Source organism: Schistocerca piceifrons, chromosome 3, assembly GCF_021461385.2.
Source record: "Schistocerca piceifrons isolate TAMUIC-IGC-003096 chromosome 3, iqSchPice1.1, whole genome shotgun sequence".
NCBI lineage: Eukaryota > Metazoa > Arthropoda > Insecta > Orthoptera > Acrididae > Schistocerca > Schistocerca piceifrons.
In genome coordinates, this window is record NC_060140.1 from 295462749 (window position 1) to 295489985 (window position 27237).

General features: G+C 39.5%; 1 protein-coding gene across 3 annotated transcripts in view; it reads left to right on the forward strand.

Moving 5' to 3' along the window:
• LOC124789971 (receptor-type tyrosine-protein phosphatase N2) overlaps window positions 1–27237 on the forward strand; it is a 444282-nt gene that overhangs the window by 393569 nt on the left and 23476 nt on the right. For all 3 annotated transcript variants that reach the window (XM_047257507.1, XM_047257508.1, XM_047257509.1), the window contains 3 exons: window positions 12456–12613; window positions 20769–20823; window positions 26301–26405. In XM_047257507.1, coding sequence (XP_047113463.1) covers window positions 12456–12613; window positions 20769–20823; window positions 26301–26405 — 318 coding nt within the window. The remainder of the gene's footprint in view (window positions 1–12455; window positions 12614–20768; window positions 20824–26300; window positions 26406–27237) is intronic.

The window sequence follows — 27237 nt, forward strand, 5'->3', positions numbered from 1 at the left end:
CACACATTTGTAGTTCTCCTGTGCATCTGAATTACTGTTTCCTTTTCCCACCTATCATCTCACACATCAGCATCCCAGGTCAGGGCTCATGATTGCAGTTCACGTCCTGTCCCTTCTCTCTGAACTGGCGTCCTCTCCTTGAGATCCATTCACGTACACCTCCATGGTGTAAACCTAGGCTGAAGATTCGCCTTCACCTTTCAAATGGCTCTAAGAACTCCATTAACCCTGTGGCTCTCCGCTGTCACTTCCTCTCGATCCTTGACATGTGCCAGGGCCATAAAGTGGTTTACACCAATGGCTCAGTGGTTGATGGTCACGTTGGCTTTGCATAAGTTCATGGAGGACATATTGAACAGCACTCCTTGACAGATGGCTGCAGTGTTTTCACTGAAGAGTTGGTGGCCATATCTCGTGCTCCGTGCTCTTGAGCACATCTGCTCATGCCCTGCTGACTCATTTCTCTTGTTACTGACTCCTTGAGCAGCCTACAAGCTATTGACCAATACTACCCTTGCCATCCTTTGGTAGCAACCATCCAGGAGTTCCTATGTGCCCTGGAATGGTCCTGTTGTTCCGTGGTGTTTGTGTAGACCCTAGGCCATGTCGGAATCATGGGAAATGAACTTGCTGACAGGCTGGCAAAACAGGCTAAACAGAATCCACTTGTGGAGATTGATATCCCCGTAACTGACCTGTGATCATTATTGTGCTGCAAGGTTTTTCAGCTTTGGGAGACGGAATGGACTAATCTCAGTATGCACAACAAACTGCGTGCCATTAAGGAGACTATGTATGTGTGACAGTCCTCCATGCGGGCCTCTCTCATGGTCTCTGTGGTTCTCTGCTGGCTCCACATTGGCCACGCTTGGGTGACCCAAGGCTACCTCCTGCGCCATGAAGACCTGTCTCAGTGTCAATGCGGCACCCGGTTGACAGTGGCGCATATTCTGATGCACTGTCCCACTTTGACTGCCCCGCAACGAAATCTTCAATTACTGGACTCGTTGCCACTAATTTTATCTGACAACGCCTCATTGGATGATTTAGTTTTACGTTTTATTTATGAGAGTGGGTTTTATCATTTGATCTAAATTTTAGCCCATGCCCTTTGTCCCTGTGTGTCCTCCACCCTAGAGCTTTCAGGGTGGAGGTTTTAATGTGCCAGAGTGGCTGGCTGGCTTCTTTCTATTCTTATGGTCAGCCAGTCATGGTAACCTGCTTTTTTATTTTAATCTCTTCTCCCTGTTTCTTGCGTCTCTGTGGTTTTATTGTCCCCTTTTGTCCATTTAAGTGTTTGTTGCCTTTCCGTCATTCTTGTGGTTTTTCCTTTCTTTTGTTTTGTGTTGTAAGTTTCATTTGTTTCCTTCTCACCCTTGTGGCATTGTTTTATTCGGAACAAGGGACTGATGACCTACCAGTTTGGTCCCTTCTCCCCTTTCTTTTAAACCAACCAACCTGTTCCAGACAGTCCTAGACATTATCTGTGGGATTACAATAGAGTGATTTAGCTAGCCAGACAAGGTGCAGTAGGGTGCCTGAGTGTACATCAAAGCAGCTCTGTGAACATGGTTGTTGGTATGTTGGAAGATGAGAGTGTCCATAGCATATTCATCGTGAAGGTGTGCGAGGAAGGGCAACACTTGTTCACTGAGAATTCAAAATTAACTTCCTGGTTCATATTCACAGTAATCTGAAAGTGTGGGCGCAGATCATGGTACTAAAGACATTCCTAAAACATCACGAAACTACTACCTGTCTGCACACCACAAGTTAAACCATTTGCTGGGTCACTGGTGTTCTTGACAGCTTGTGTCATTTAGAAAGAGGCAAAATCACAACCTATCAAATTACACTACATGCTTCCAATCAGCTATAAACAAAAGCTTAATTGAAATGTGCAGCTTTATGTGCATCTGGGGGCAATGGTTTTTTTTTAGTTTTGCAACTCTAAATGCCCAGTGCATGCAGTTTTCTTTGCAGTGTTGTTCTTGTCAAGCTGACACAACATGGTATCACTTCTGATATGTTTCCGGCCTCTGTTACATGGCTGTGAGTTATACATCATTTCTTGTAGATGGACAATCCACAATGAACACCAGCAAACAAGGCAGCTGCATTCATAGTGTGGTCGTGGACACATCCAAATCCAATAGCTCCTTTCCGCCATTCAGTCATGTCTCCATTAAACCAGCTTACTGTGCTGATTTGATGCAACTGACTGGAACATAAACACCATACCCCTGCTATGACTTATCAGCAGTGAAGGGCCACATGACCACCAGTTTCTACACCATCTACAGTACCTCTAAGGAACCAGTGTACTTTTTAAACAGGAACTAATATTTTGTCGAGTAAGCTTATAATGCCACAGAGACATGATTTTGATCCTCCAAGATCTTGAAGCAGGACAGATGTGGACTAAACTCATAGTTGCACTGCATTTGTCATAAATTGCAGTTTGGTGCAGAGATTCTCTAAATTACTTGAAATGAATGCACAGATGGTTCCTGTGAATAGATCCCATCAATTTCCTTTCCATCCATCTCAAGTACAGTCTTATTTTTACTGGCGTAATTTTATTGTTTGGAACCCTGGGTATACAAAACAATTAGAAACCACTCAAATATTATAATAATAATAAAATAAGTGTAAATGTTAAACAGATTTTATTTTTATCTAGCTTTTTTCCAGTGGCTTCACTTGCTTGTAGGTTCGACTCACACAATGCATACATCATCCACTTGTTAAGCTGAGTGGTAACGTGTTAGTGTACCATACAGTGGGCCCATGTTCAATTCCTGGCCAGGTTGGAGAATTTCTCCACTTGTTGACTTGGTTTTGTGTTGTCCTCATCATCATTTCATCATCACTGGCATGCAAGTCACCCATTGTGGCACCACCTGAACAAAGGCTTGCAACTCGGCAGCTGAACTTCCATGGATGGGGCCTCCCTGCCATCAATGCCACATGATTATTTCATTTTTTCATTGTACACATCTTCTTCTCACTCCTCTTTCTGTCCATCTCTTCCTACCCCATCTCTCTGTTCACCCCATCCTCCCATCTATGTCCATTTCTTCCTACCCAGGCCGGCCTCGGTGGTCTAGCGGTTCTAGGCGCTCAGTCCGGAACCGCGCGACTGCTACGGTCGCAGGTTCGAATCCTGCCTCGGGCATGGATGTTTGTGACGTCCTTAGGTTAGTTAGGTTTAAGTAGTTCTAAGTTCTAGGGGACTGATGACCTTAGAAGTTAAGTCCCATAGTGCTCAGAGCCATTTGAACCTCCTACCCAGTCGTGTCTGTCTCTCCATCTCCTCCTCCCTCACCCCTCTCTGACTATCTCCTCTGCCCCTTCCCTCCAACCATATCTTCCTCCCTTCCCTCTGTCTATAATCTTCTCTGCCGTTTTCTGTCCACATCCTCCCACCCCCCCCCCCCCCCCTTCCTTTTCCAACTGCCCAGTATTCCTATACACTTTTCATCTGATTCTGCGTCTCCCCCTCTCACTGTCCACCTCCTCCCCCTCCCCCCTCTCTGACCAGCTCTGCTTCCTCTCCCTCTCCCTCTGTAAATCTCAACCAATCCCACTCTCTGTTAACCATCTCCTTGCCCTTTTCTTTGTTCATCTTCTCGTCCCCCTCCCTCTGTCCAGCTCATCCTCCTCCACACTCTCTCTGTTTGTCCTTCTTCTCTTCCCCCTTTGTCTGTCAACTTTCTCCTCCCCTCTCTCCACCATCTCTCCACTCCTCCATCTCTCTGCTCAGCTGTACCCATCTGCACATTTAGCCCCTGCAAGGCATGCCAACACTACCCACATAACAAGCATGTTGTGCAGGGCAGGGCTAGAAAAAACCTTACTTGCCGTTATCTCCACTCCTGCTGACCCTTTTATAGCAAGCAGTATGTGTACTAAATTTTGTTGAAATCGATCCAGTGCTTTAGGAGAAGGTAGTGGACATACTCTCTACTTTATGCATATGAGGATTAGATTAAAAAATATCATGTATGTAGTATTAATACTTTATCTTCAATAAAAGTTGAGTATGATTTGTATATAATTTGTTTTTCTTCTCCATGTGTGTCCCACTTCAGATAAGGGTTTGCACATTAGCATCCATCTTGCATTACTTTTGGTATCTTGGGCTGTAATTCCCAATCAGCAGTACTGTGTCAAGCTAGTGTTTTTTAATTACTGTTAGCATAATAGTAATTGTAACATTTTCAAATAATAGTTGAGCATAAATGCACAGGATCCTATAATCTGTCAAGTTCATTTTTTTACACGACATAAGTTCATAATTTATAATTCTAGTTTCATGTGATGTAGCATATTTTAAAACAAGATTAATTGTCTATAACCCATTTTATCACCTTGCTCATACAGCAGAAAGACTGTTACTCATAAGTTTCCAAACAAAACCCTAAACCTCAGTAATGTTTCCAAAGTAGAATGTAGCCAAGCTTGTGTTACTGCAACTGGCATCTTTGTCAAACAGTACTTTATGTAGAGAAGGTTCACACATTGTTTATGAAGTTTGAAGTTTGCTGTCCATTATTTCTTTTTGTTGACAATGCAACAGTAATCCAGTCCTGACAGACAACCAGCCATCAGTAGCAGCTGCATGTAGTTTTGCATGCCCTGTTTAGTTAGTCACCTGTGAAGGAGTGAACAGTAACTGTATATTTATCTGTGCTGTGTGCTGCTTATTATTATTATTAATTGCAAGTATTCATATAACTTGTGAGTGTTAGCGCCACATGAGATAACTGTGACATATTGGTGTCCACGGGCAGCATAACAGTGATTCTTATATTGTACCTGGAAATTGCTTGGATTAGTAGTATATAGGAAATAGTCAAAAGTGCTGCCCTGGCCTGCAGTGGTGTTGAGACACTTGTGACATAAGCTGTGACACCTCTGGTGTCTCTACCTTAGCCTGGACTCGATCCTTGATGTCATAGTGCCCTCCGGTACACCTTGATGTCATAGTGCCCTCCAGAACATCTGACTTGGCTGGTGACACTATCTTGATGGTGAATGGGTAACATCTACATCTACGTCTGCATGACTGCTCTGCAATTCACACTCAAATGCTTGGCAGGAGGCTCAAGAACCATTTTTATAATATTTTTCAGCTATTCCACTCTTGAATAGCAAGCGGGAAAAATGAACACATAAATCTTTCTGAGCAAGCTTTGATTTGTCTTATTTTTTATGGTGGTCATTTCTCCCTATGTACATTCAAGTCAACAAAATATTTTCACATTTGGAAGAGAAAGTTGGTGACTGAAACGTCATTAAAAGATCTTTGTTTAAATACTAGCCACCCCAGTTTGCATATCATATCCATGACACACTCTCCCCTATTTCATGATAATATCTGTACATTTTTAATCTCCTCCATCAATCCTACCTGGAAAGAATCCCATACAGTGCAACAGTACTCCAGAAGACAATGCACAGGCATAATATAAGCCATGTCTTCAGTAGATTTTTTGCATCTTAAAATGATTTGCCAGTAAAAAGCAGCCTTTGATTCACCTTCCCCACAACATTTTGTATGTGGTATTTCCAATTTAAATTGTTCATAACTGTAATCCCTCGGTGTTTAGTTGAATCAGCAATCTTTAAATTTGTGTGATTTATTGTGAAACCAAAATTTAACAGATTACTTTTAGTATTGATGTGGATGATCTCACACTCTTGTTTGTTTGGGGTCAGTTGGCACTTTTTACAGCATAGCATATAGATAGCTTGGCTAAATCATTTTGCAATTGGTTTTGATCTTCTGAGGACTTTTCTAGACAGTAAACAACAGCACCACGTACAGATAGTCAAAAAGGGTTGCTCAGATTGTCTCCAAAATTATTTATAATAATTAGGAACGATGGAGTGCACAGTGGTGGGCTCACAAGTCATGAGGTGGAACTGGGTACTAGAAGTCCCCTTACACTTTAAAAATATATTTGAGGTTGGTCATTGCCGAAAATACATTAGAGCCAGCATGGCACCCTTGTCTGTTAAAACTGGTGTCAATAGCCCTGTAAGGTCCAGACAAGTGCAGAAGTTGAATCTGCTGGTCTTTGTAAGCTTTGACATTGGCCTGTCATCTAGGATCAGAGGCAATCCTCAGTTCCTACAGGTGGCTGACTACTTTGGGGAAGACAAATAGGCTCACACAGCAGTTTTTCAGCACCATTCCTAGAACCAATAATGATCCTCTGGTTTGGAGCAAGTGGGAGGCTTAAACCAAGGGCTCAGATGATTGTGTGATGATCTTGGATGCAGATGTCTCAATCTCTGCTATCAGATGGGCAACAGTATGGCCTTTTTTAATAGATCAGATGTGCACTACAAACAAGTAGCCACTATCAAGGTTAGCAGAGGATGTGAAGTGTGCACATTTCACATGTGGGATTTTTAGGATATAAAAGCTATTTCATAGATATAAATACAAAAAATAGGTAGTGATTTCGAAGAAGGTAGAACATCAGCCCCATTAGTTATAGAGGGTAGTATTGGTCATTGCAGATTGGAGAAAGGAAATTTTATTATATTGCTAGTTAAATGCCTGAGCATTCATGGAAACGTCTCAGAATTAGTCTCACTGTTTCAGTGAGCATTATGACAATGCTCCACATTGCTAGGAACTGAAAGGTGACAGAAACAGTATGTGACTAGCAACAAAATTCTTAATTTGGGTTGGGATGTATATCACGAAGGCAGGCTGGACATTAGTGGTGGGGTCCTGTTTATAGTGTAAATTATACAATAGTTTCTAATCATGTTCATACAGATTCTGAATGCAAAATAATTTGGGTAAAGGTAATTGTTAAAGGTGGATCAAACAGGGTAATCAGGTACTTTTATAGACCTTTTGTCGCAGAAATCATTGTGGCAGAACATTTCAGAGCAAGTGTGGAGAAAGAAACCTGTAAATTAATAATTAGGTCATAGTGTAAGGGGGGATTTCAGTTTACCAGCTATAGAATAGGAAACAAAAATGATTGGGTGAAAGGTGCAAAAAAGAGTAAAGTGTAAATCAGCATTTTGGCCATTGTTCTGTAAGTTGGCAGTACTGATGCCATGATGTAAGGAATGCCCTATAGGTGGCAGCATACTACAGACAAGCGAAATGCAGCTACAATACCAGTTCAAAATGGCTGTCCAACATGTAACACAAACCAAGGAAGAAAAGGATTGTGTCATATGTTTTCTGAGTGGTGAAGATACAAAACCTGTTGAAATCCATCCAATGTCCAGTATGGTGATGCATGTCTATCACAGCAGCAAGTGTATGAGTGGAGTAGAAAGTTTGGAAATGGTGTGAATTATATGACAGATGCTCAGCACCTGACTCAGACACACCACATTGTGACACCAGGGTCTACTGCAGCAGTCAAAGTTATTGAGATAGGGAAGTTCTACATGATGGTGGATGAAATAGCTGCAAATCGGAACATCAGTCATGGCTCAGCACATCACACTATTCATGAAGTGCTTAAGTTTCACAAAGTCCCTGCAAGATGGATGTCAAGGCAGCTCACTCCAGAACTGACAGAGTGACATGTTAACATATGTGAAGAACTTTTGCCATGCTTTGAAGCAGAAGGTGATGGCTTCTTCATGAGAATCATTACAGAATATGAAACCTGGATACATTATCACCAACCCAAAACAAAGAGAGTAAGCACCATTCATCAACACCAAAACCCAAGAAGTTCTGGATGCAACCATCGGCAGGGAATGTTTTGCTGACTCTCTTTTGAGATGAATGAGGTGTTGTCTTGGAATACAGCGTGACTAGGGGAAACATCATCACCAGTGCATCATATTCCAATGTGTTAAAAAATCATCTTTAGCCTGCAATAAGATCACAGTGATGTGGACTTATGACTACAGGTGTCATTTTGCAGCATGACAATGCTCGGTGTCATACTGTCCCTGTAACACTTGCAACCACTGATCACCTGCACTTCAATATTCTGCCACATTTACCATACTCACCAGACCTTGCACTGAGTGATCTGTGGACTGTTCAAAGAGGTGAATGTGGGCTGGTGAAAGAGGTGATGGGAGGAAAGAAATTTCGTTTTGATGAGGAGGTGCAGCAGGCAGTGCTTGAGTGACTGCACACATGATTAAAGGTTGTTTGTTTTCTAGAGAATTCTATTCACTGCTTCCTTGCTGGAGGAAATGTGTTTAATGACAGGGAGACTATGTTGAAAAAGATTACAAAAACAATTAAGGTTTTCATTAGACTCCCCTCGTAGTATTTGCAACAAGAAAGAGAGTTCAGATTATCTGAGCAGAGATTCACTGCTGAGACTGAAAAAGCTGTGCACAAATGGACAAAATTCAAGAATATTGTACAATTTACCATAAAGATGTATCTGACAAGCCATTGGTGCAGAATGACCAGATAGATGAAATGAGTCACAGTTTTATCAACTAAGAAAAATAGGCCACAAACTTTTAAAGAGGGCATGACACAAGAGATGTTAACTGTAAGTGAATGCAAATGTGTTTCATGAATTTTTATGGATGTTCTGTGCTCCAAACACAAAAATTATGACAACTCACCATTCTATAAACATGAAATGGGGCTTTGTCGCTGGTGATAACCAACCTCTGTGAAAAACCATCTTCCTCTAGTAGCAACTGCAAGTCATTGCAAAAGTCAGAATCAAGCTCATTGTCCCAAGTAATCAGTGTGTTTAAGAACTGCAACTGGTATGTTTTCACATGCATATGTTTGCCTAGAATGTGCCAGATGGTTGACCGTGGTATCTGTAGTTCTCTGCTTGCATTTATCATTGATTCCATTAGGCTCCTGAAAAATAATTATCACAAATGTTCCATCTTTTCTGCTGACAGTCCTGGCCAGACTGTTTTCTTCACACGATATAAGTATCCAGTCTCACAGACCATGTTATTCCACCTGTGAATTGTTTTGTCTGTTGGATCTTTCAGCTGGTATGTGGTATGAACCCATCACTGAACCATCAAAAGTAATTCACATTTAACACATTGAAGGAAACAATACACATGCATCATTCCATTATACACCATGCTCTGACGTTCCAGCCCTCCATATCTACTCAGCAACTATGCTGTGGTGAGTATTGTGATCAAAACTTGGGAGATGCTCTGTCCACTGACATGTATCATTTTTCTGCATATAAAACACTGTAGGTACTTTTGAAGACACATTTATTTCTTGTGAAGAAACGTTTTGGGTGAAATCTGAACCTGTTTAGGTGAGGAATTTATTGCAAAGTTAGCATTTTGACTACATTTATACTATCCAGGATAATACTCATACTGGATAAAATAACTTTGGGCATTCAGTCATGTCTTTGTAACACTAAAACAACTAAACTGTCAGTGCTTCAACTGACTTACTTCCGTCCTCTTCAGGGCAGTGAACCACTCTACAGAAGAGCAGAGCAAGTTGATTGAAATGTCAGAAATTTAATCATTTTAGTACTTACAATGATGTGGCCCAATACAAAAATTCATCTATCCAAAATGACGCCAGCCATGGAAGTCTGCAAACCAGTATTCGTACTGATGTCAGTGATGGCTCATAATCACACATTCACAATTATTTCATGAATGGCTCGACCATGTTTACTGGACATTTTTGGTTTTTTTATATATAGTTTCATCTTTGTCAGTTTTCATTACTGATCATGATATACCCAATGTACAGATGTTGCACCTAGGCACCTCTGGCAGCCCTCTCATCTTGGTGCCCCAAGCAGAAGCTTGGGTCGTTAGGCCCTTAAACTGGCTCTCCTTGTGGCTGTACTTTCAAAATAAAATAAAACAGCACACATTTTTCTAGTAAGGAAAAGGGAAAGTATGCTGGAGATCAGTCATAGAGGTGGCAGTAAAAAAACAAAAAGAAAGAAAGAAAAACAGAAAGCATTCACTATGGTGAAAGAATATTCCTAAATGGAGAGGTGAACATGCTCAACTATACTATGTTTTTACAGATGCCATTGACAGACACACAGACAATTTGACTGCCAGCTCTTTCCTGGCCCAAGGTGAGTGTACTGGGTTAAGATGAAGGTGCAGGGTAGGCTGGGGTGAGTGATGAAGAGAGGCAGGAGGCAGTTAGGGGTTGAGGGGAACTGTCTAGTGGCCCATGGGAGAATGGGGAGCTGTCTGTGGGCTAGCTATGTGTGCAGGTACAGGGGGCAAATGGCAGAGGGCTGAGCAAGCGATTTCACAGATTAGGGCATGAGATGGCAGCACACTGCTAGCTGACACTATGGGGGTAATGGGAAAGGGATGATGTACACACACACACACACACACACACACACACACACACAGCTCCACCAAATAGTGTGTGTGTGTGTGTGTGTGTGTGTGTGTGTGTGTGTGTGTGTGTGTGTGTGTGTGTATACACCACCCCTTTCCTATTACTACCACCCAGTATGTGTCAGCTAGTTGTTTGTTGCCATGTCATGCCCTAATCTGTGGAAGTTGCATGCTCAGCCATCTGCCAGCAGCCCCCTGTACCTGCACCCCTAGCTAGCCCACAGACAGCTCCCCCTACTCCCATGAGCCACTAGATGTTTCCCCCACACCCTCCCTGCCTCCCACTTCCCTCCACCCCTCACCCCATCCCACACTTCACCCCTCACTTCACCCCAGTACACTCACTGTGAGCCAGGAAAGAGCTAGCAGATGAATGAGCACAACGTAGGAGAACAGGTGTTTTCGTGTGAGTGAGTGTGTGTGCGTGTGTATTTGTCACATGTTTCTTCTACAGCTTGGGAAAGAAATTTCATTCTGAAAGCTAGCAGAGCAAAGCTCTGTACCTGTTGATGGCACAGTGTATCTGTTGATGGCACAGTCTTCTGCCTTTCGGTGAGGCATCTCTTTATTTGTAAATAATTTGTTATTCTCAACCATAACTTTCTGTGCAATACTATGTTTTTACATAATATTTTAACATCTTCCTTCCTTCTTGAGAACTATTGAAACTGATTTAGTATGATAGAAGTCAAATCAAATATTTGAACAAAAGCAATTAAAATTTATTTGAGTGCCAAATGTAAAAGTATTTACTTATATTTTCTTCCTTTCTGCTTTTTAGGCTTATTAACATCTTCATCACAAACAGTTATTTTGAAGTACCTTTATCTCTAAAAAAGGAAGTCTAATTTCTGGGTTTGTGTGCTCCCCTTCCCCCTCATCCATCCCCTCACTCTCCACCCCAGCCCTAGATGTGAGCCTGATGTGCCCACAATTAAATCTGCCATTGCTTTTGTTTTGTGTTTAATGACTGTATCAGCAACAGGTTGTAATGATGTACCTCGATTCATAGATATGAAAAGAGAGGGCCTTACCTCAGTTAACTGAAGTCACTGCATGTCTGAGGCCTCTGTAAATCCAAAATGGTTGATGAGCTTGGTCAACTTCTCAATCTTCAAATAACCTTAAGAAATGCAACCAGGTGACATCAGAAGCAACCTCTGAAATTCCAATGTGCGCAGACCCTGTCATTTTCAAGACAAAACCGCAAAAATAACAGGATGTGCAGCTGTCAAAATATCGGTGGTTGTCGCTGATGTCACCCAGCTGTATCCCAATAAGTTATTTGAACATTGCATACAGCGAGAGACAATCAGGTCTCAACTTCTCCATCATTTCATTATTTCTAGAGTCACCACAGACAGACAGTAATCATTATTTATTTTTTAATTATTATTTATTGTCAGGGTAGGTTTAGGCTGTAGCCTCAGAGACAGATAGTGTTGTCAATAAGACAATTGTCTGCTATAGCTGCCTCTACCTCAAGAGCTCCAGTATCCAAATTAACTTTGTAATGGAAGCTCAGAGCAGTTGGTCTGTATGTCATATATGCATCAGTGTGTGTCCTGCTGACACCAGTGCAGATAAAGGTCCTTTTGTTGTAGAGTCTGTAACACTATGATGGAACTATGGCTGTATGGGAGTTAGTGCTTTTCACTGATGATTCTAACAACTTTTTGCAGAATTATTCTCATGACACATTTGTGTGATAGCCAGCAAAAATCGTATAAACATCAAGGAAAGAATGATTTTACTGGTGTTGGGGTCTTGTGCATCATGTAGGATGGATGTCAGAAGAATATTTTTCATGCCTGTTCAACTTTACAGAAGCATAGTTGGACCAAACTTGTCCTTCACGTATGATAAAGTCAAGAATACTCAAAAAAATATTGAAATTCTGAACCATTTTCAAAATATTATGATTCGTGTGCCTCACTACAGATATGGTTGCACAATCAACCTCTGGTAGTTCCCATCTTGTTGCCATAATCACATTAGAAGACATTTCACAAAACACTCAAGAGCCCAATTTTACAATAATTACTGAATCAAATTGCCTCTGAACCTGATTGAATGTGTTGTCACACTGTACAAAAGTTTATGAATGATGTTTGCAGGACCTGTGCCGTGTACGAATGGCTGCGAAGACACCACAGCAGCCAGGAGTGGGTACTGCAGAAGGCAGCCGCCCTGAACCTCAGCGTGTTGCGTCACTGTCCCGAGACTCTGAGAACAGCAACCAGAGCCCTTCCTCACGCTCCAGTACCTCTTCCTGGTCAGTCACTAAGTGTTATAATATTGACTTATACTGGCTGCAAGAGACATCCTTAATTATTTGTTTGTACATATACAGAGTGAACCTCCTAAGATTCGTCAGGTGCATTTTCTCTGGTGTTTTGGGAGATATTTGCAATTTTGTTTTTGCAGTGTATAACTGGACTCAGCCAAAGCAAATACTGCTCATCATATCTTTCATGTGATGCCCAGTGTTGATGAAGGCATCAATTTGTTTCCTGTTACAAACAGATGATTTTTAAAGCTGATTTTTACCTGCCCATTTCATAGAGCGGTCCTAAATTAGTCTAGTATAATGTTTGTTTTATCAGTTTGTATTAACAGGAATAGTAAAACATGAAGAATATCCAGTACTGCAGAAATGACTGCGCAATGCTGCTACATGGCACTAGCAGTCAGCACAGGCCAGAGCAATGCTGTCGCTGCTTGAGTCCTGGTTATTCTTCTTGTTTTACTGTCCTTATTAATATATATCAATGAAATGAATATTGCACTTGTCTAATTTGGTACTGCCCTGTTGAATGGGCACATAAAATACCACTTTAAAAACCATTTTGTTTGTAATTGGAAACAACCTGATGCTTTTTGTTGACAGTGGGCATTGTGTCAAAGATGTAATAAGCAGTATTTGTTTGGGCTGACTCCAGCAAGATATTGTAAAACAAAATTGCAAATATCCGCCAAAACACAAGACAAAATGCACATGTTGACCATTAGGAGGGACCCCCTATACATGTGGTGAGGTGTATGGGGTGCAAAGAGGAAAGGGACAAGAATGGCAGATCTTATGAAGATATCTATTCATCAGTATCTGCGATGATGGAAGCCTGGAGGAAACATAACTGTAGTAGGCCTTTTAGTCAGTCTTTCGTATAATGTCATTAGTTTTCTAAACTTTTTTTTCCAAGTTACATGTTGTGACTGCTCATATTCCTGAGACATTGTGGACTGTTACCGAATTGGTATGTACTTAATAAATTTCTCAATTTTCTCTTTAATTGTCATCCTGTGATCCTTGGGTTTAACAGCTGTTAGTAATGTACACAACAGTACAGAAATTATTTTTTTTCAATTTATTCATATCTATTGATGCTAAGTTCCATTTCAATCACTAACTTTGTAAAATACAGGAGCATCAATATTTTAACACAGATCAGTAAGCTACATCAATTAGCAGAAGTTTCACAAAGTTCACCTGTGGCAAAGGCCAACACGTACTTTACAGGATGCTAACTAACTGACATAGTAACTGAACTGAAAACTCGTCCACTACTCACTGACAAAGTTACCATTCATCTTAATTGCCAAACACTGACTGAGTGATACATATTAATTGCACTCCTTAACTGTCCAAACATGACTGACTCAGACTTTGAAAGTAACATTACACCTTTTTATAGATGCAGGTAGTACAGACATTACAAATTGGTAAAAGACAGAATTATTACATTTTATATAATAACATAAAAGGCAGAATGTACTCAACTAAAATCTGTATAATTAGAAGATGACAAAGTATTAGGTACTACTTTCTACGAGTGAAGTTTTGATGCCCATGGGAATTCAAAAGTTTGCCAAGAATTTTTGATATAGTGAACTCTTCTGATTTGAATAATTAATAAACTAATATGTTATGTTAGTGAAAATGTACTTTTTCAGTAACAGAAAAATCAGGACTGCTAAATTGTAATTTGGAATTTGGAAAGAATTACATTTTGAGATTGGAACATTGTAGAATAAGAAAATTTTGGAGACAAGTAACTTCTAAAGTACAGTGTATAGAATATAAAGCTTTTTGAGAAAGTAAAACCTTTGTTGAAAAGTGGAGGATGAAGGCTTTCAAATAAACTATATCAGTCTTAAAACGAACAATTTTTAACGTTATTCAAATCTGACATGCATGTGGTTGTAAATTTATATTATGAATATTTACTTAAGAGCAATGTTGTCAGATGAACTAAATATACTATTGTCATCAATAGATTCCAAATTACATCATGAGTTGTGAAGTTTAATGAGATATTGTGTGAATCAGAATTTAGTCATTTTATGTATCCATGGTATATGCATTTCATGTTTCAACTGGACAATGAGGGTATTAACAAATGGAGCAACCTGCATATTCTCTATACATAGCTCGTGTCATGCATGCATTGAACAATCTTGGAAGATATCTTGTGCAAAGACATCTACCTATTCAGAACCTTCTGAACTCCAAATCGCTCTGAGGGAAGAATGCGAAAAAAGCTTACAAAATATCTGAAAGTCTTGTAGATCATGTACCAAATAGATATAGATCCTTGCTGGCTCTAATGGTGTTGGCATTGATAGGATGTTAAACATAATAAACATTTCTTTTGCAAATCTTTGATTGCTGTCTAGGAAGGACTTACTGTTTTTTTATTTATGGGGAAGCTCTGGCAGATGCAATTCTTATCATCATCATCATGCTGAAGTCATCATCTGAATCCATTTAAAAGAAAAAAAATCGTGCTGTTGATGTGCGAATAAACACAGGGTGTTCTCTGGAAAATCATTAAGTGTTTTGATGTACAAGCACCTGTGTTCACAAAAATTACAACAGAATATGTGACTGTTCTTCTGCAATAACCAAGACATGGAGTTTTCTATTGCAACTGTCAATGACATTCTCTTGAGCTGCACTTTTCATGTTCAGTGTGCTGGCATGTTACTTGATCCTGGATTTTATCCATATTTACAATCCTGCTTCCTGCTTTGGTATATCTGTATGCTGTGTAATTGCTCTTCAAAAACAAAATTAGCAGTCTACCTTACATGCCAGGTTTGCAGCTGGATGACATTGAGGTCTTGCCAGGATATTTTGTCTGACAATCATTCAACCATCTTCAGGTTGAAGTAATGTGTGCACATTTCACAGCTGCACCCATTAGCAGTGTGTTGTCATCCACGAGAGTGCACCACACAGGAGCAGTACTGTGAACTTCTGATAGAGCCCACCATGGGTGGGTGCCTGTTAATGCTGCTTTGTTATGTTCGCGTGTTATCATGTTATTACTGCTTGCATACATTTGCCTTATCTTGTTGTGTTCAGTATATGTTATGGTGATTGGAGTACATGCCACAGGGTAATAAAGTTATACCAACATTATTGGTTGTGTTGTGTGTCCAAGTTACAACACTGGTAAGTTTTATACTAGAGATCTGTGACATGTACCAGCAATCCCAGTGTAAAATTCACCTGAAAATGCCTGAATGGTTGTCAGATGAAATATCATGGCAAGATGTCAAGTTGCAATACTGAAACATCATTGAACACTTGTTAGAAAAACTTCAAGAATTAAAGTCAGCATGGAATAGTGATTCCTAAATTAATCAGATATATCAATTAAACCATATTTCATGTCCGCCCCCGGTAACATGACAGAATGTCAATTCTAAGGGCCCAGATTCAATTCCTGGCTGGGTCGGAGATTTTCTCCACTCAGGGGATGCACAAGTTGCCGAAGTGGTGTCAAATCAAAAGACTTGCACCTGGTGAATGGTCTACCCGTAGGGAGGCCCTAGTCACATGACATTTATTTGCCTTATTTCATACCACATGTCTATCCACAAAATTTCATCTACAACATGTGTGCTATGAGAATTATTAAATTTGTGCTACATATTAGATAAAACAGTCCTATGGTCTTCTGAACATAATCAGCTTGGTGTCTTATACTTGGTGACAAGTCATCTATAGAATTATAAAAAATATCTGGCAATCATAAAATAAGTGTAATATAACCATTTATGTTCATAATTTATTTATTCTTCATCTTTAAATAAAGGATTCTTTTTGTATTATGAACATACATTAAAATATGTGTCATAACTTTCCAGAAATAATTATAAAAATACAGTGTATCTCCATTACTTACCAATAATGTGCTAAGAAAAAGGAAATAATATAATTTTCTGAACAGAATTGATGCTAAAATATTAAACAGTATGCTTAAAATGCTGAGGGACAGTGTCAGTTTTTACACTGATGCTGTGCTTCTTTATAGGAATGGATTATTACTAGGTGTGTTTAAGTTCTAGGCAGTAGATTCAATGCTTCTGATAATAAGTTAGATGTTAAGTATAAACAGTTAATTAATAATTGGAGATGCATAATTCCTACCAGTTATGAAGAATAAAAGCAACAACCCAGTTGTATTGCTTTGAAGTTAAAAAGCCATGAAGTTTAAAATAAAAACAAAAAAGTATATCATATGAAAACACTAGTTTACTCAATATTCTACAAGACAAATTAATGAGATTTGTGTGGAGCCTTTCCCATTCTCTCAACCCCATACTGAGTAAAATGTGCCAAACAGGAAAGAGAGAGGGAGGGAGAGGGAGAGAGAGAGAGAGAGAGAGAGAGAGAGAGAGAGAGAGAGAGAGAGAATCATTACTGAAACCTTCATGCAGACCCTATAGCTGTGGCAAACAAGACTATCTAAAAGGAATAATTTCTTAAAAAACAAATGTTTTGGGACACTAGAAAGGAATCTTCTGAGAAAAAAGTCAAACACTATTGAGTCAACTATGCAGGACAAGGTTGATCACATTGAGTGACAGCTGTTGTGTAAGAACACGTGAACACCCTAACTCTAGACTCCATTGGTAATTTTTCTTTGAATACTGTTAAGCATAATGTAGATGTGGTACTCTGAAATACATGGCACTAAATCTACTGCACTATGCTACATTGCTCCTACTCTAGACTCCATGAAACTCGGCATCGAGGTCACGAGTGCATCTTCAGTTGTGCACATTTTAAGGAGCTTTTATGCATCCACAGCTGGCATAACATAATTGCCTTACATGCCAAATACATACAGATTTGATAAACAAAGTGCATGGTTCATGGCATGCACAGCTAACTCTTACTACTCAACTAAAAGTTTATGCCAACACAACCAGGTGGTAGCACACTGCAGCAGACTTTTATCACCATTCGGTTGGCATAAATCCTGCTAGATGGTAGCACATTCCTCAGATATGCCAATTCACTCACTATTTGACATTTTACATCAGTATATGTTACAGTTATATTGATAGCAAAACCTATTTTGTGTGATTCTAAATGATATATAATATATTAAGTTTTGGATTTTATCACACTGACATCCATTTGAGACACAGAGAACCATAAAGTACATCATCATCAGTTGTGAGACTGTAGCACTTATTCATGCTTCTGGCATCTGGTGACCTTATGGTGGATCATGTTTATCTGGACTGTAGCTTGCGTATATATGAGCACTCATGAAAAGCTGTCTCACAGGTTTCTCTGATATTCACTTAAATGTGGGGTCAAAGATGGTGTGCTCTTGGCCCTCGTGTCTCTCAGCACCTCATTTTTATTCAAGTGATCTTGTTGCTAAACAATACTACTTGAATCCAATCATTTCCACAAATGGAGTTTGTATTGGATTTCTTGTTTACTGTGCAGGAATTGGATTCTGTGTGTAGTATCAACATGAACTTTATCAAATCTGTTTTAAATGCTAACAGAAAAGAAAATTACCAGAAACAGTTTGCCACAAATGAACTAGGACCTTGCAGACCAAATCCGTTGACTGAGAAAGTGACAAAATCTAATAAGCATGACTACAAGTGAATATTTAACAAAGAAGTGTATAATAAGCATTAATTTCTTGTGTGGGTGCAACATAAGAATGTCTGGCTTTCAGACCAGAAGTTAATTCGTTAAATAATACATGTATTATGGATCTTGTACATTTGTCCAAAAAAATAAAAAAGCATGGAACAACCACATACCAAAAGTGTGAAACAGAGTGTAGCAAAACCTTAAACATTATTTCATTCTTGCCCTCAACTGCACTTAATTATGTACAAAACAACAAAATTCCACAGAAACAATTCTTTATTTTTTGAGACAAGTTATGCATATTATTATTGGCAGAGGCTGTAGTTGTGAAAATATGTTGATAAGCTTAACTGTTATACAGCAGATGCTATTAATTTCACATTCTTGTATTTATCTGAATCTAAAAATCTGTGAACAGTCAGAATGTATACTCACAGGCTACTACTGATCACATCTTTACAGTAGAATGACTTCCAGTGCAAAGAACAGAACCACTGATAGAGAAGAAGAATAGGAGACATCTTGGGGAACAAAACAGAAAAATGCTGTAGAATCTGTAGTAAAAGTAAAGAAGAAAGACTGTGATGTTTTGGAAAGAGAGAGAGAGATAATTTTTTTAAAAAAAATAAACCTTTTACAGAATATGATGAGTTCAAAAAAAAGAATCATCATACACATATTTTAAGAAAAATTCTCTGCTTTCTTTTAGGGACTTAGTTGGTTCACAGATCAATGGAAGCCCAAGGAATATTGCCTACAATGGTAGTGTGTCTAGTATGCTATGCTGTCCAGATAATCCTATAGGTTAATTGGTTGATTGTCACTAGAAAGTAGTAAATAAAACTAAAGCTATGTAGAAACCTTTTTATGAGTTGTGGTTAATAGAATCCTACCCAAAATGTAGATAAATGCAAGAAAATACATGTGTGAGGAAGAGAGAATCTGATAGTAAACAGTGATGTGTCTTTGGATGCATTTACATTGATATGTTGTTACACTTTGTAAACTGCACTTATATTCAGGCAGAGGCCCCTGTCAGCTTTCTAACACAGTCACCTATTATGCCTGCCACAGTGACCTCATTCTAGAATCTAGTGTGACCTTCTATCCATTCTCAAGTCCCTAGGCCCCTCCCAAAGCATCTCTTCAACTGTCTCCCTTCTTACTCTAATCTTTCCCCAGACACCCAGTTTCTACCTGTTTCCCAAGATATGTATGCTCAGCTACGCAGGATGCCTCATCATATTTAGCTACTGCATCACCACTGAAGTGATCTCTGCTTTTGCAGTCCAACACTTTCAACCTATTGTCTGTTTATCCTCCTATTTTAAAGACCCTAACCAGTTCCTTCTCTGCTTCGCCACAATTCACGTTCTTACACCATCTGATGTTGTCCTTTCCACCTCCCTCCACATTAAGGGCCTAATGCCCATTAAGTTGCCACCTTTGAACATTATCTTTTATATTGATTGGCTGAGTCCAATCCCATAACTTCCTTCACGGTATACATGATCAACTGCAATCCACAATTACTTCCCCTTAAGGGCATCACCTGCAACAAATCCAACATACTGCCATGGTTACCCAAATGGGTCCATCCTGTCCCAGTCTGTTCATTGGTCTCTCGTGGAATCATTTTTATCCACTCACAAACTTAAACTCCTCATCTAATTCACCTTCACTGATGACATATTTATTATCTGGAGCCATGCTGAGGGCACACAAGATTCATTCCTCTTGAACCTCAACACCTTTTCTACCATCTGTTTCACCAAACTGTACTCAGCTCAGCGAGCGACATTCATGGGAACTAATCTTCACCTCACTAATCACTCCTTGAAAACCTGTGTTGACAACAAATCCTCAAATCACCAGCAGTATTTCCACTTCAGCAGCAGCCATCCATTCTCCTTATATTCTCTATAAGATGCATATCAAGTGGGAGCATAACACAAAAGAAGTATAACATATTCATCACCGTGCTTTTTGTATAAAGGTTGGTGTAGATTTGCTCCCCAACCCATACCAGGGCATCGCTCCTGTTAGCAAGGTTCCTAGTAATGTCTTGATGTAGAGAAGCATAGCATAGATTAATGTTATATTGGCATTGAAACACCTCAGTTAAAACAAAGAAGTTCTCACTCCATTGCTATGTTTACTTAGTTAACTGCTTCATTTCATATCTGTTGAGCAATATGGAGTTTTATGACATATTTCCCTGGCTAGAGGGTTCTATTTACATCTCTTAAGTATGTGATCACATGGGGTGTATGGATTATTGCATCCAAAACAAGGAAAACATTTCACTTATGCACATGTCCATAGAATTGTCATTTTGTGTTCTGTGGCTTTTGTTGTAAACATAACATGCAAAACTATAAGTCATCAAATAGTCAAATTTATAGTTCAAAGACAAATCTTGCACACACTGTCAGTGGAAGTACTGTTAAGAACAGAATTATCCTTCCTGTTGGTGTCACTTGCATTCATTCATTTATTTTTCTTACATTTCCAGGAGTGAAGAACCTGCACTAACTAATATGGACATATCAACAGGACACATGGTATTGGTAAGTGATACTCTCTTCAGTTGTTAGTAATAGAAAACCGTCCTGTAATTTCCAGACAAAAAATTGTAAAAAAATTTCAATAGCACTCACACAAGGGAAAATTTGGAGATTAGAAGTAAGTGCTGAACCAGGATTTCAACCTGGATACCTGACAATTTTAGATAATGTTCCTCCAGATCAGCCACTCAGACGTGACAAATGAATGAACATAGATCTTCACCTTATAAATCATCTTGTGAAGCTGGGGATTTGGCAACATCAGTAGAATTGTCGATTAAATGGAAGATCTATCTTTCTCTTTATCTAACTACTTGTATGGCTTTCTAGTTATACCTCGCTATTACTAACAATTAAGAAACGTTGAAAAGTTACTTAACAGGCTGTCAAACAATCTCTATGGAAAGAAGCATCAGTCAGTTTACCTCAAATAAAATATGATTCATCAATAAATTTTCTGAGGATTTTATAGTCCATTCCAAATTTCATGATTTTAAGCAGATAATTCAGAAGACTCAAAATATAAACCAGTCAGTCAACGAAATATTGTGATACTTACTGTTGGCCTCTTTGTGGCAGTGTGTGTGTTACTCCTAGTTAGTTTGGAGAAAACAGATATAATTAATTGAATAGCCTATCTCTTACAAGTGTCATCACACGAGTACAAGATCCAAAGTAAGATTACAGCTTCCAAAATCCAGCATAATATTTTTATTTTTTTTTAATTTGACAAATTACAGATGGTTTTATTTCATGATTTCAAAATATATTTCTGTGACTATAAATGTATTACATAACTTGTGGTTAGAATGTTTGTTGCCCAATTATCATACCAGTACTGAGGGAAGGGGAACTGTAGGTATGCTCCATTGCAGATCATTATTGAGTCTGGATAAATATTAGCCTAATACAAGTATTGTGTGTTTGCAAATGATAAATACAAATGTATGACTAATTAATAGGGGTTCTTAATAAGTTCTATACATAGCTGTAAATTCTCTTGTCAATCATCAGCTGTATGATTAGATTCTTTTGCCATATTAATAAAGCATATTTCCAATAAGTTGGATACATTTTAAAATTCCATTATATTAAAGCACAATAGTGTCAATATTGCTTTTAAACATTTTATTGTATCCAAAGGCTTTTGATCAGTTTTTACAGTTACTTCTTTTTTGCAACTTCATGCTAGTTACTTCAGTGTCTTCAATAAAAAAAATTGTAGATTTTCTTGCTTAAATGTTTTGTTTGGTTACATTCTATATCACTTCAATTAATCACAGGTCATAGTGGTAGGGAGGTAGTCAGACAACAGAAAACCCAATTTTGTCTAAAATCTATCCATGATGTTCTCAAGCTTAGTTTTATTTGCCATACCATTTCTAACAATTCTTATGTCTATTGCCACTGAGGCAATGTTTTTCTCAGTGAAGCTATTGCATTTTCTTGTCAGGAAACTAGGTTGGGAAGCTCGTCATAGTATCCTTGGCTAAGTGGTGAACCATGGTAGTGACTGAAATGCATGCATTGAAATAACAACTGTTTGTTTACTGACCATGAACTATCTCAGTTCAGCTTTAGAGGATGAGGGTCCACATATGAGTGCTGCAGAATTGTCCTTCTGTGATGATGCATAGTTAATGCTCACTATGATGAAGTTTACTATCATCGATAGCGGCGGTAAGCAGGCAGGTGTGTGGAGGTGTAGCAACATGGTCCCACAAGGCCTTGAGCTTGTGGGTAGTTGAGTTGCAAGTCCAGTGAAGCAGCTGACAGGACTCCAGCAGCTGTGTTCCAGGTGAAAAAAAAGCAGGGCCTTCCAGAGTAGCTGACAGGCATTCAGAGGCTGTGATCCTGGACAAGGCATTGAGATGGCACTGTCTGATGGGTAGCATCAATGCCTGGCATTGTGGTCCAAAGCATAGGCTCAAGGGCAGTTGACTGTCACTTTGGAGCACAGAGCTGAAAGGACCACCAAGGGGCTGAATGGCAAGCTAAGTAACTGTCAGTGGAGCAGTACGGGTGTAGTGTCATGGGAACACATGACCACAAGGATGTAAATAGGTGCCTGTGACTACAGTGATTTTTACTGTGACCTGCACATCACATATTGGCATGGCTTCTACTTCCAGATGCTGTTTCAGCTACAGGAGACTTATTGGTAAACAGCTCAGAAACTTTTCTATTGACAAGCAATCTCCCAAGCTAGAGCCCCCAAGTGTGTGGCTGAATGTGCAAGGGGCGAGCCATGCATATACTGCACTCCTTCCACCTTAAGGCAGATGGTGCAACCATCTCAGAGAAGTGCAGCACCCAGGAGAGGAGGCACCAAGTGGCCACCAGAGCAGACTGGAATAAAACAAAAGGACTATCAGCCAGTGAACAAAGAAATTAACCCTGGCAAAAGAAGCATGCTGTTTCCTATAGTGGAACGGCAACTGGGCACCACAAGCAGTGAGGAACTCAGGGTGATGGTAGGACTAGCAGCTAGATGTCCAAGAAGGTGCAACTGCAGAAGGGCACACAATGGGATTGGTAGCACCAGTGGGAATAACTGGCAGGGTTCAGGAATGGCCACAAAGGAGGTGGATGCAGCAGGAATGACTGTTGGGAAGAGCTTTGAGATGGCCGTCAGTGAAAGGAGCTGGCAATGACCACAGAGGAGGCGATATGGTCAGCTGTGGGGGTGGCTGCAACAATGGTGGCAGTAAGGGTGATAGCCCAGGATGGCAACACAAGGGCCTGTTGTGAAAAGGCTGGTGATGACTGGAGGGCCAACCACAACAGGGTTGGTGAGGGAGTGGACTGGGCGGGCAGGTCATGACATGGCCACCAAAGACTGGACTGATGATGAAGGGCTGATGATGAGTGAGTCAGAGTTTGATGGCATCACTTGCAAGGGATTTGCTGATACCAGTGGGATATCTGGCATAGAATTCAGTAAATGAGAATGGAGTGCCCCCACAGTGTGGCAACAGGTTTGATGGCAGGAGACTCAGCTTGCCACGCACAAAACTCTTGGAAGCCCTGTCTGAATGCTGTAGAAAAAAGTACTGGAGAAGCTGAGTGAACCAAATGATGCTCTGCAGCAGGTCCTGAATCCCCCAATTACTGAATGGAAGGGCTGGAGACAGCAATAAATTGCCCGACCTCTGAATTGTAGGGCTGGAGGCAACAGTAGTTTCTGTGTTGGAGAAGACACTCCTAGTGAACTAGAACCAGAATGACCAAAGAGACATGAAGCATTTGCAGACCAGCAACAACCAGTAACAGAATGTACATTGGAACAATGCATGAATGATATGCCTGAACTACACAGAAGAGAGCGCACTACCAAGAACTTGCATCTTCTGAGAAATGTGAACACAAATTACAAAGCAACACCTGCCAGAATCAAGGCAACCAAATAACTGAATACCAGTACTGAATCCAAGAACTGAACAGTCCATGTCTGGTATGTGGGTGGACACACTCTCACTGTAGTAAGACATAAACAGCCTTGGTCCAGTACATGGTTGGATAAACTCACACTGTAATGGGAGTAGAACAACACAATAGCACAGACACATTGTCCCATAGAGATGAATGAAAACACAAGCAAAATTGAACATTTGGAAAAGAATAAAACCATGTTCCAGCAAAAATGAACAAAGACATATGAAGAAGCACTGAAACACACATGAACAAACAACCTGATCATCCTTGTCCTATCCAGGCAGTGGCACCCTTAGGGAGGGAGCCACTCGTGGCAGCTTTGTCTGGGTGGAATGTGACATTGCGTGGCAGCATTGATCTTGGCGAGGTAGGGGCGAGGCAGCAGGGTGCCAAATGAGACCAAAAGTTGACAATCCAGACAGCAAACTGTGAGGAGCAGCTAGAGTGGACGAATCTTGAGCAGGCACTGTACTGAGAAACCACACAAAATATAAGTGTCACACAATCATGAAAGCATTATCCTTGTCACCAGTTGAAGTACTGCATCTGGAAGACAAGAGAATAGCACTATAACACAAAAGCAATATCCACATTGCCCATTGTAGTATCCTTGACCAAATGGTCTACCAAGATAGTGGATGATATACACACATTGAAATAGTAACTGTTTGTTTATTGACCATGAAGACAGATTTAGAGGATGAAGGTCCACACATAAGTACTACCAAAATGTCCTGCTGAGATCATGCATGGTGAGTGCCCACTTCACAGTACGAGTGTCAGCAACCTCCACTAATTTCAAGTTGCCACCGCTTGTACCTCACCTGTCATTCAACAACATCTTTGCCGCTGTACTTCCGCCTCGACTGACATCTCTGCCCAACCTCTTTGCATTTACATATGTCTGCCTGTGTCTGTATACGTGCGGATGGATATGTGTGTGTGTGCGAGTGTATACCTGTCCTTTTTTCCCCCTAAGGTAAGTCTTTCCGCTCCCAGGATTGGAATGACTCTTTACCCTCTCCCTTAAAACCCACATCCTTTCGTCTTTCCCTCTCCTTCCCTCTTTCCTGATGAAGCAACCTTGGATTGTGAAAGCTTGAAATTTGTGTCTGTGTTTGTGTGTTTTTTATAGTCTCTATCAACATACCAATGCTTTCGTTTGGTAAGTTACAGCATCTTTGTTTTTAGACATTCCGCAGTGCATACTGCCAAGAGCTGTGTTACAAATTTTACCCATTGCTTATAGGATTTCCCATACCCCAGCCCACTGTTGCTTGCACAGTTGTTTTCAATATTTGCTGCCTGTAAACACAGGCAATACAACCGATTTCTTTCTCTCTGCTTAATGTGCCATGGCTTTCAACCATTCCAAATATATGACATGTTTCATCATGTCAGAGATTTATATATTCCTTTGCTAGACCTCCAAAGTGAGACCATATTCTGACATGTGTTTTAGGGTTCCAATACGTGATGAAATTTACTTACCTGGACCTTTTTGGTACATATCTGTGTAACTTTTGTTATGCTGCCTCTCACTGCCATATATCCGTATCTCCACACTCCTCATTCTGCCTATCTTCATACAGGTAAAAATTTTGTGTTTATATTGTCAGTTCTGTACTACTACTGCTTCTTCTAACTTGTTCCATCTAAATTTTAGTTTTGTACCACTTTTGCCTTATGGAACTGGCTACATGACATGTACATAAAAAAAACTTTACCTTCCTCATTGTCTCCAATATTGTATCCTTTCTTTGTCTTTCTCTAACCTTTTCTTCAACTTTTTGATCAGGAATTTTAATGTATCTCTCACTTTTCTCCATATACAAAGCAGTTTATGATATTCCTTCTACTTATGATGGGCTTAGTGTATTACTGAATTATTTCTTAATGCTCCCATCATTTTTTATTTAAGTTTCTGTTGCTGTTTTCAGTTTCAAGAAATTTGTTTAATCACCTATTCTAAGCCAAATAAAAGATCAATTCTGGATTTTTTCATATTTCATCACTTAAAAATTTTTTATGATATTATAAAATAGGCATACATGGAGGACCATCTTCGTAATGCTGATCGCCTACAGCGAGAATGGATTGCTCTGTGTGCATATGAAGCTGAGCCTTGTGCCACCACCATAGCGCAAAAGGTATGATACAATGAAAAGTTTGTTAATATTAATTATTCTTTGAGTAATGCTAAGTATCTAATATTATTCATAATTGAGCTGATACTTGTAGATATTGTTAATAAATGTTAAATAATCAGTATTATTAATCTCTTAATATAACCTACTAGTTTCAGAAAAATAAAGCTGTTTGTATTATCAGGTTATATGATTCTATGTTAGAAAGTTAATTTCACCCATTTTCTGAACTCTTCAATGCTCCCCACCTAAAATATGTAGTAGCCTGATTTTAATATTGTTGCAGAGTACTGCTAATAGGTTGATTTAAGTTAAACTCATGCAGATTTGAACAGAATATGCCATAAAATTACCATTTGGAGAGCGATTATGATGTACATAATGTTTATTTAACTTCCATGCTTTTTCAAGAGGATTACCAGTTTTGGCTATGCAATGGCCATCTACAGATTCTCTCATTCTGCTGCACTGCTTAAACTCATAACATGCAAAAATAATGTGAATCAAAATGCAGCTCATGTTATTTTTACGTGTTATGACTTGTTGGAGTGCAGCAGGATGAGAGAATCTGAAGATGGCTATGTCATAGCTGAAACCAGTAATTCTATCCAAAAAGCTGCGCCATCAAGACAATTAAATTTTTAAAAAATCATACAGATTTCTCTTTACTTTTTGATCATGGTGGGAATATTGCAACTACATTTGGACAAATAAATATGATTAACAATAAATATATTACAGCTGTAATTAAGGTGTATTGAACATTTGACTTTCTCATAAAATTCAGTCTCACAAGACAGTGACAATATTCAGTAAATTGGTAACTATGAGGAAA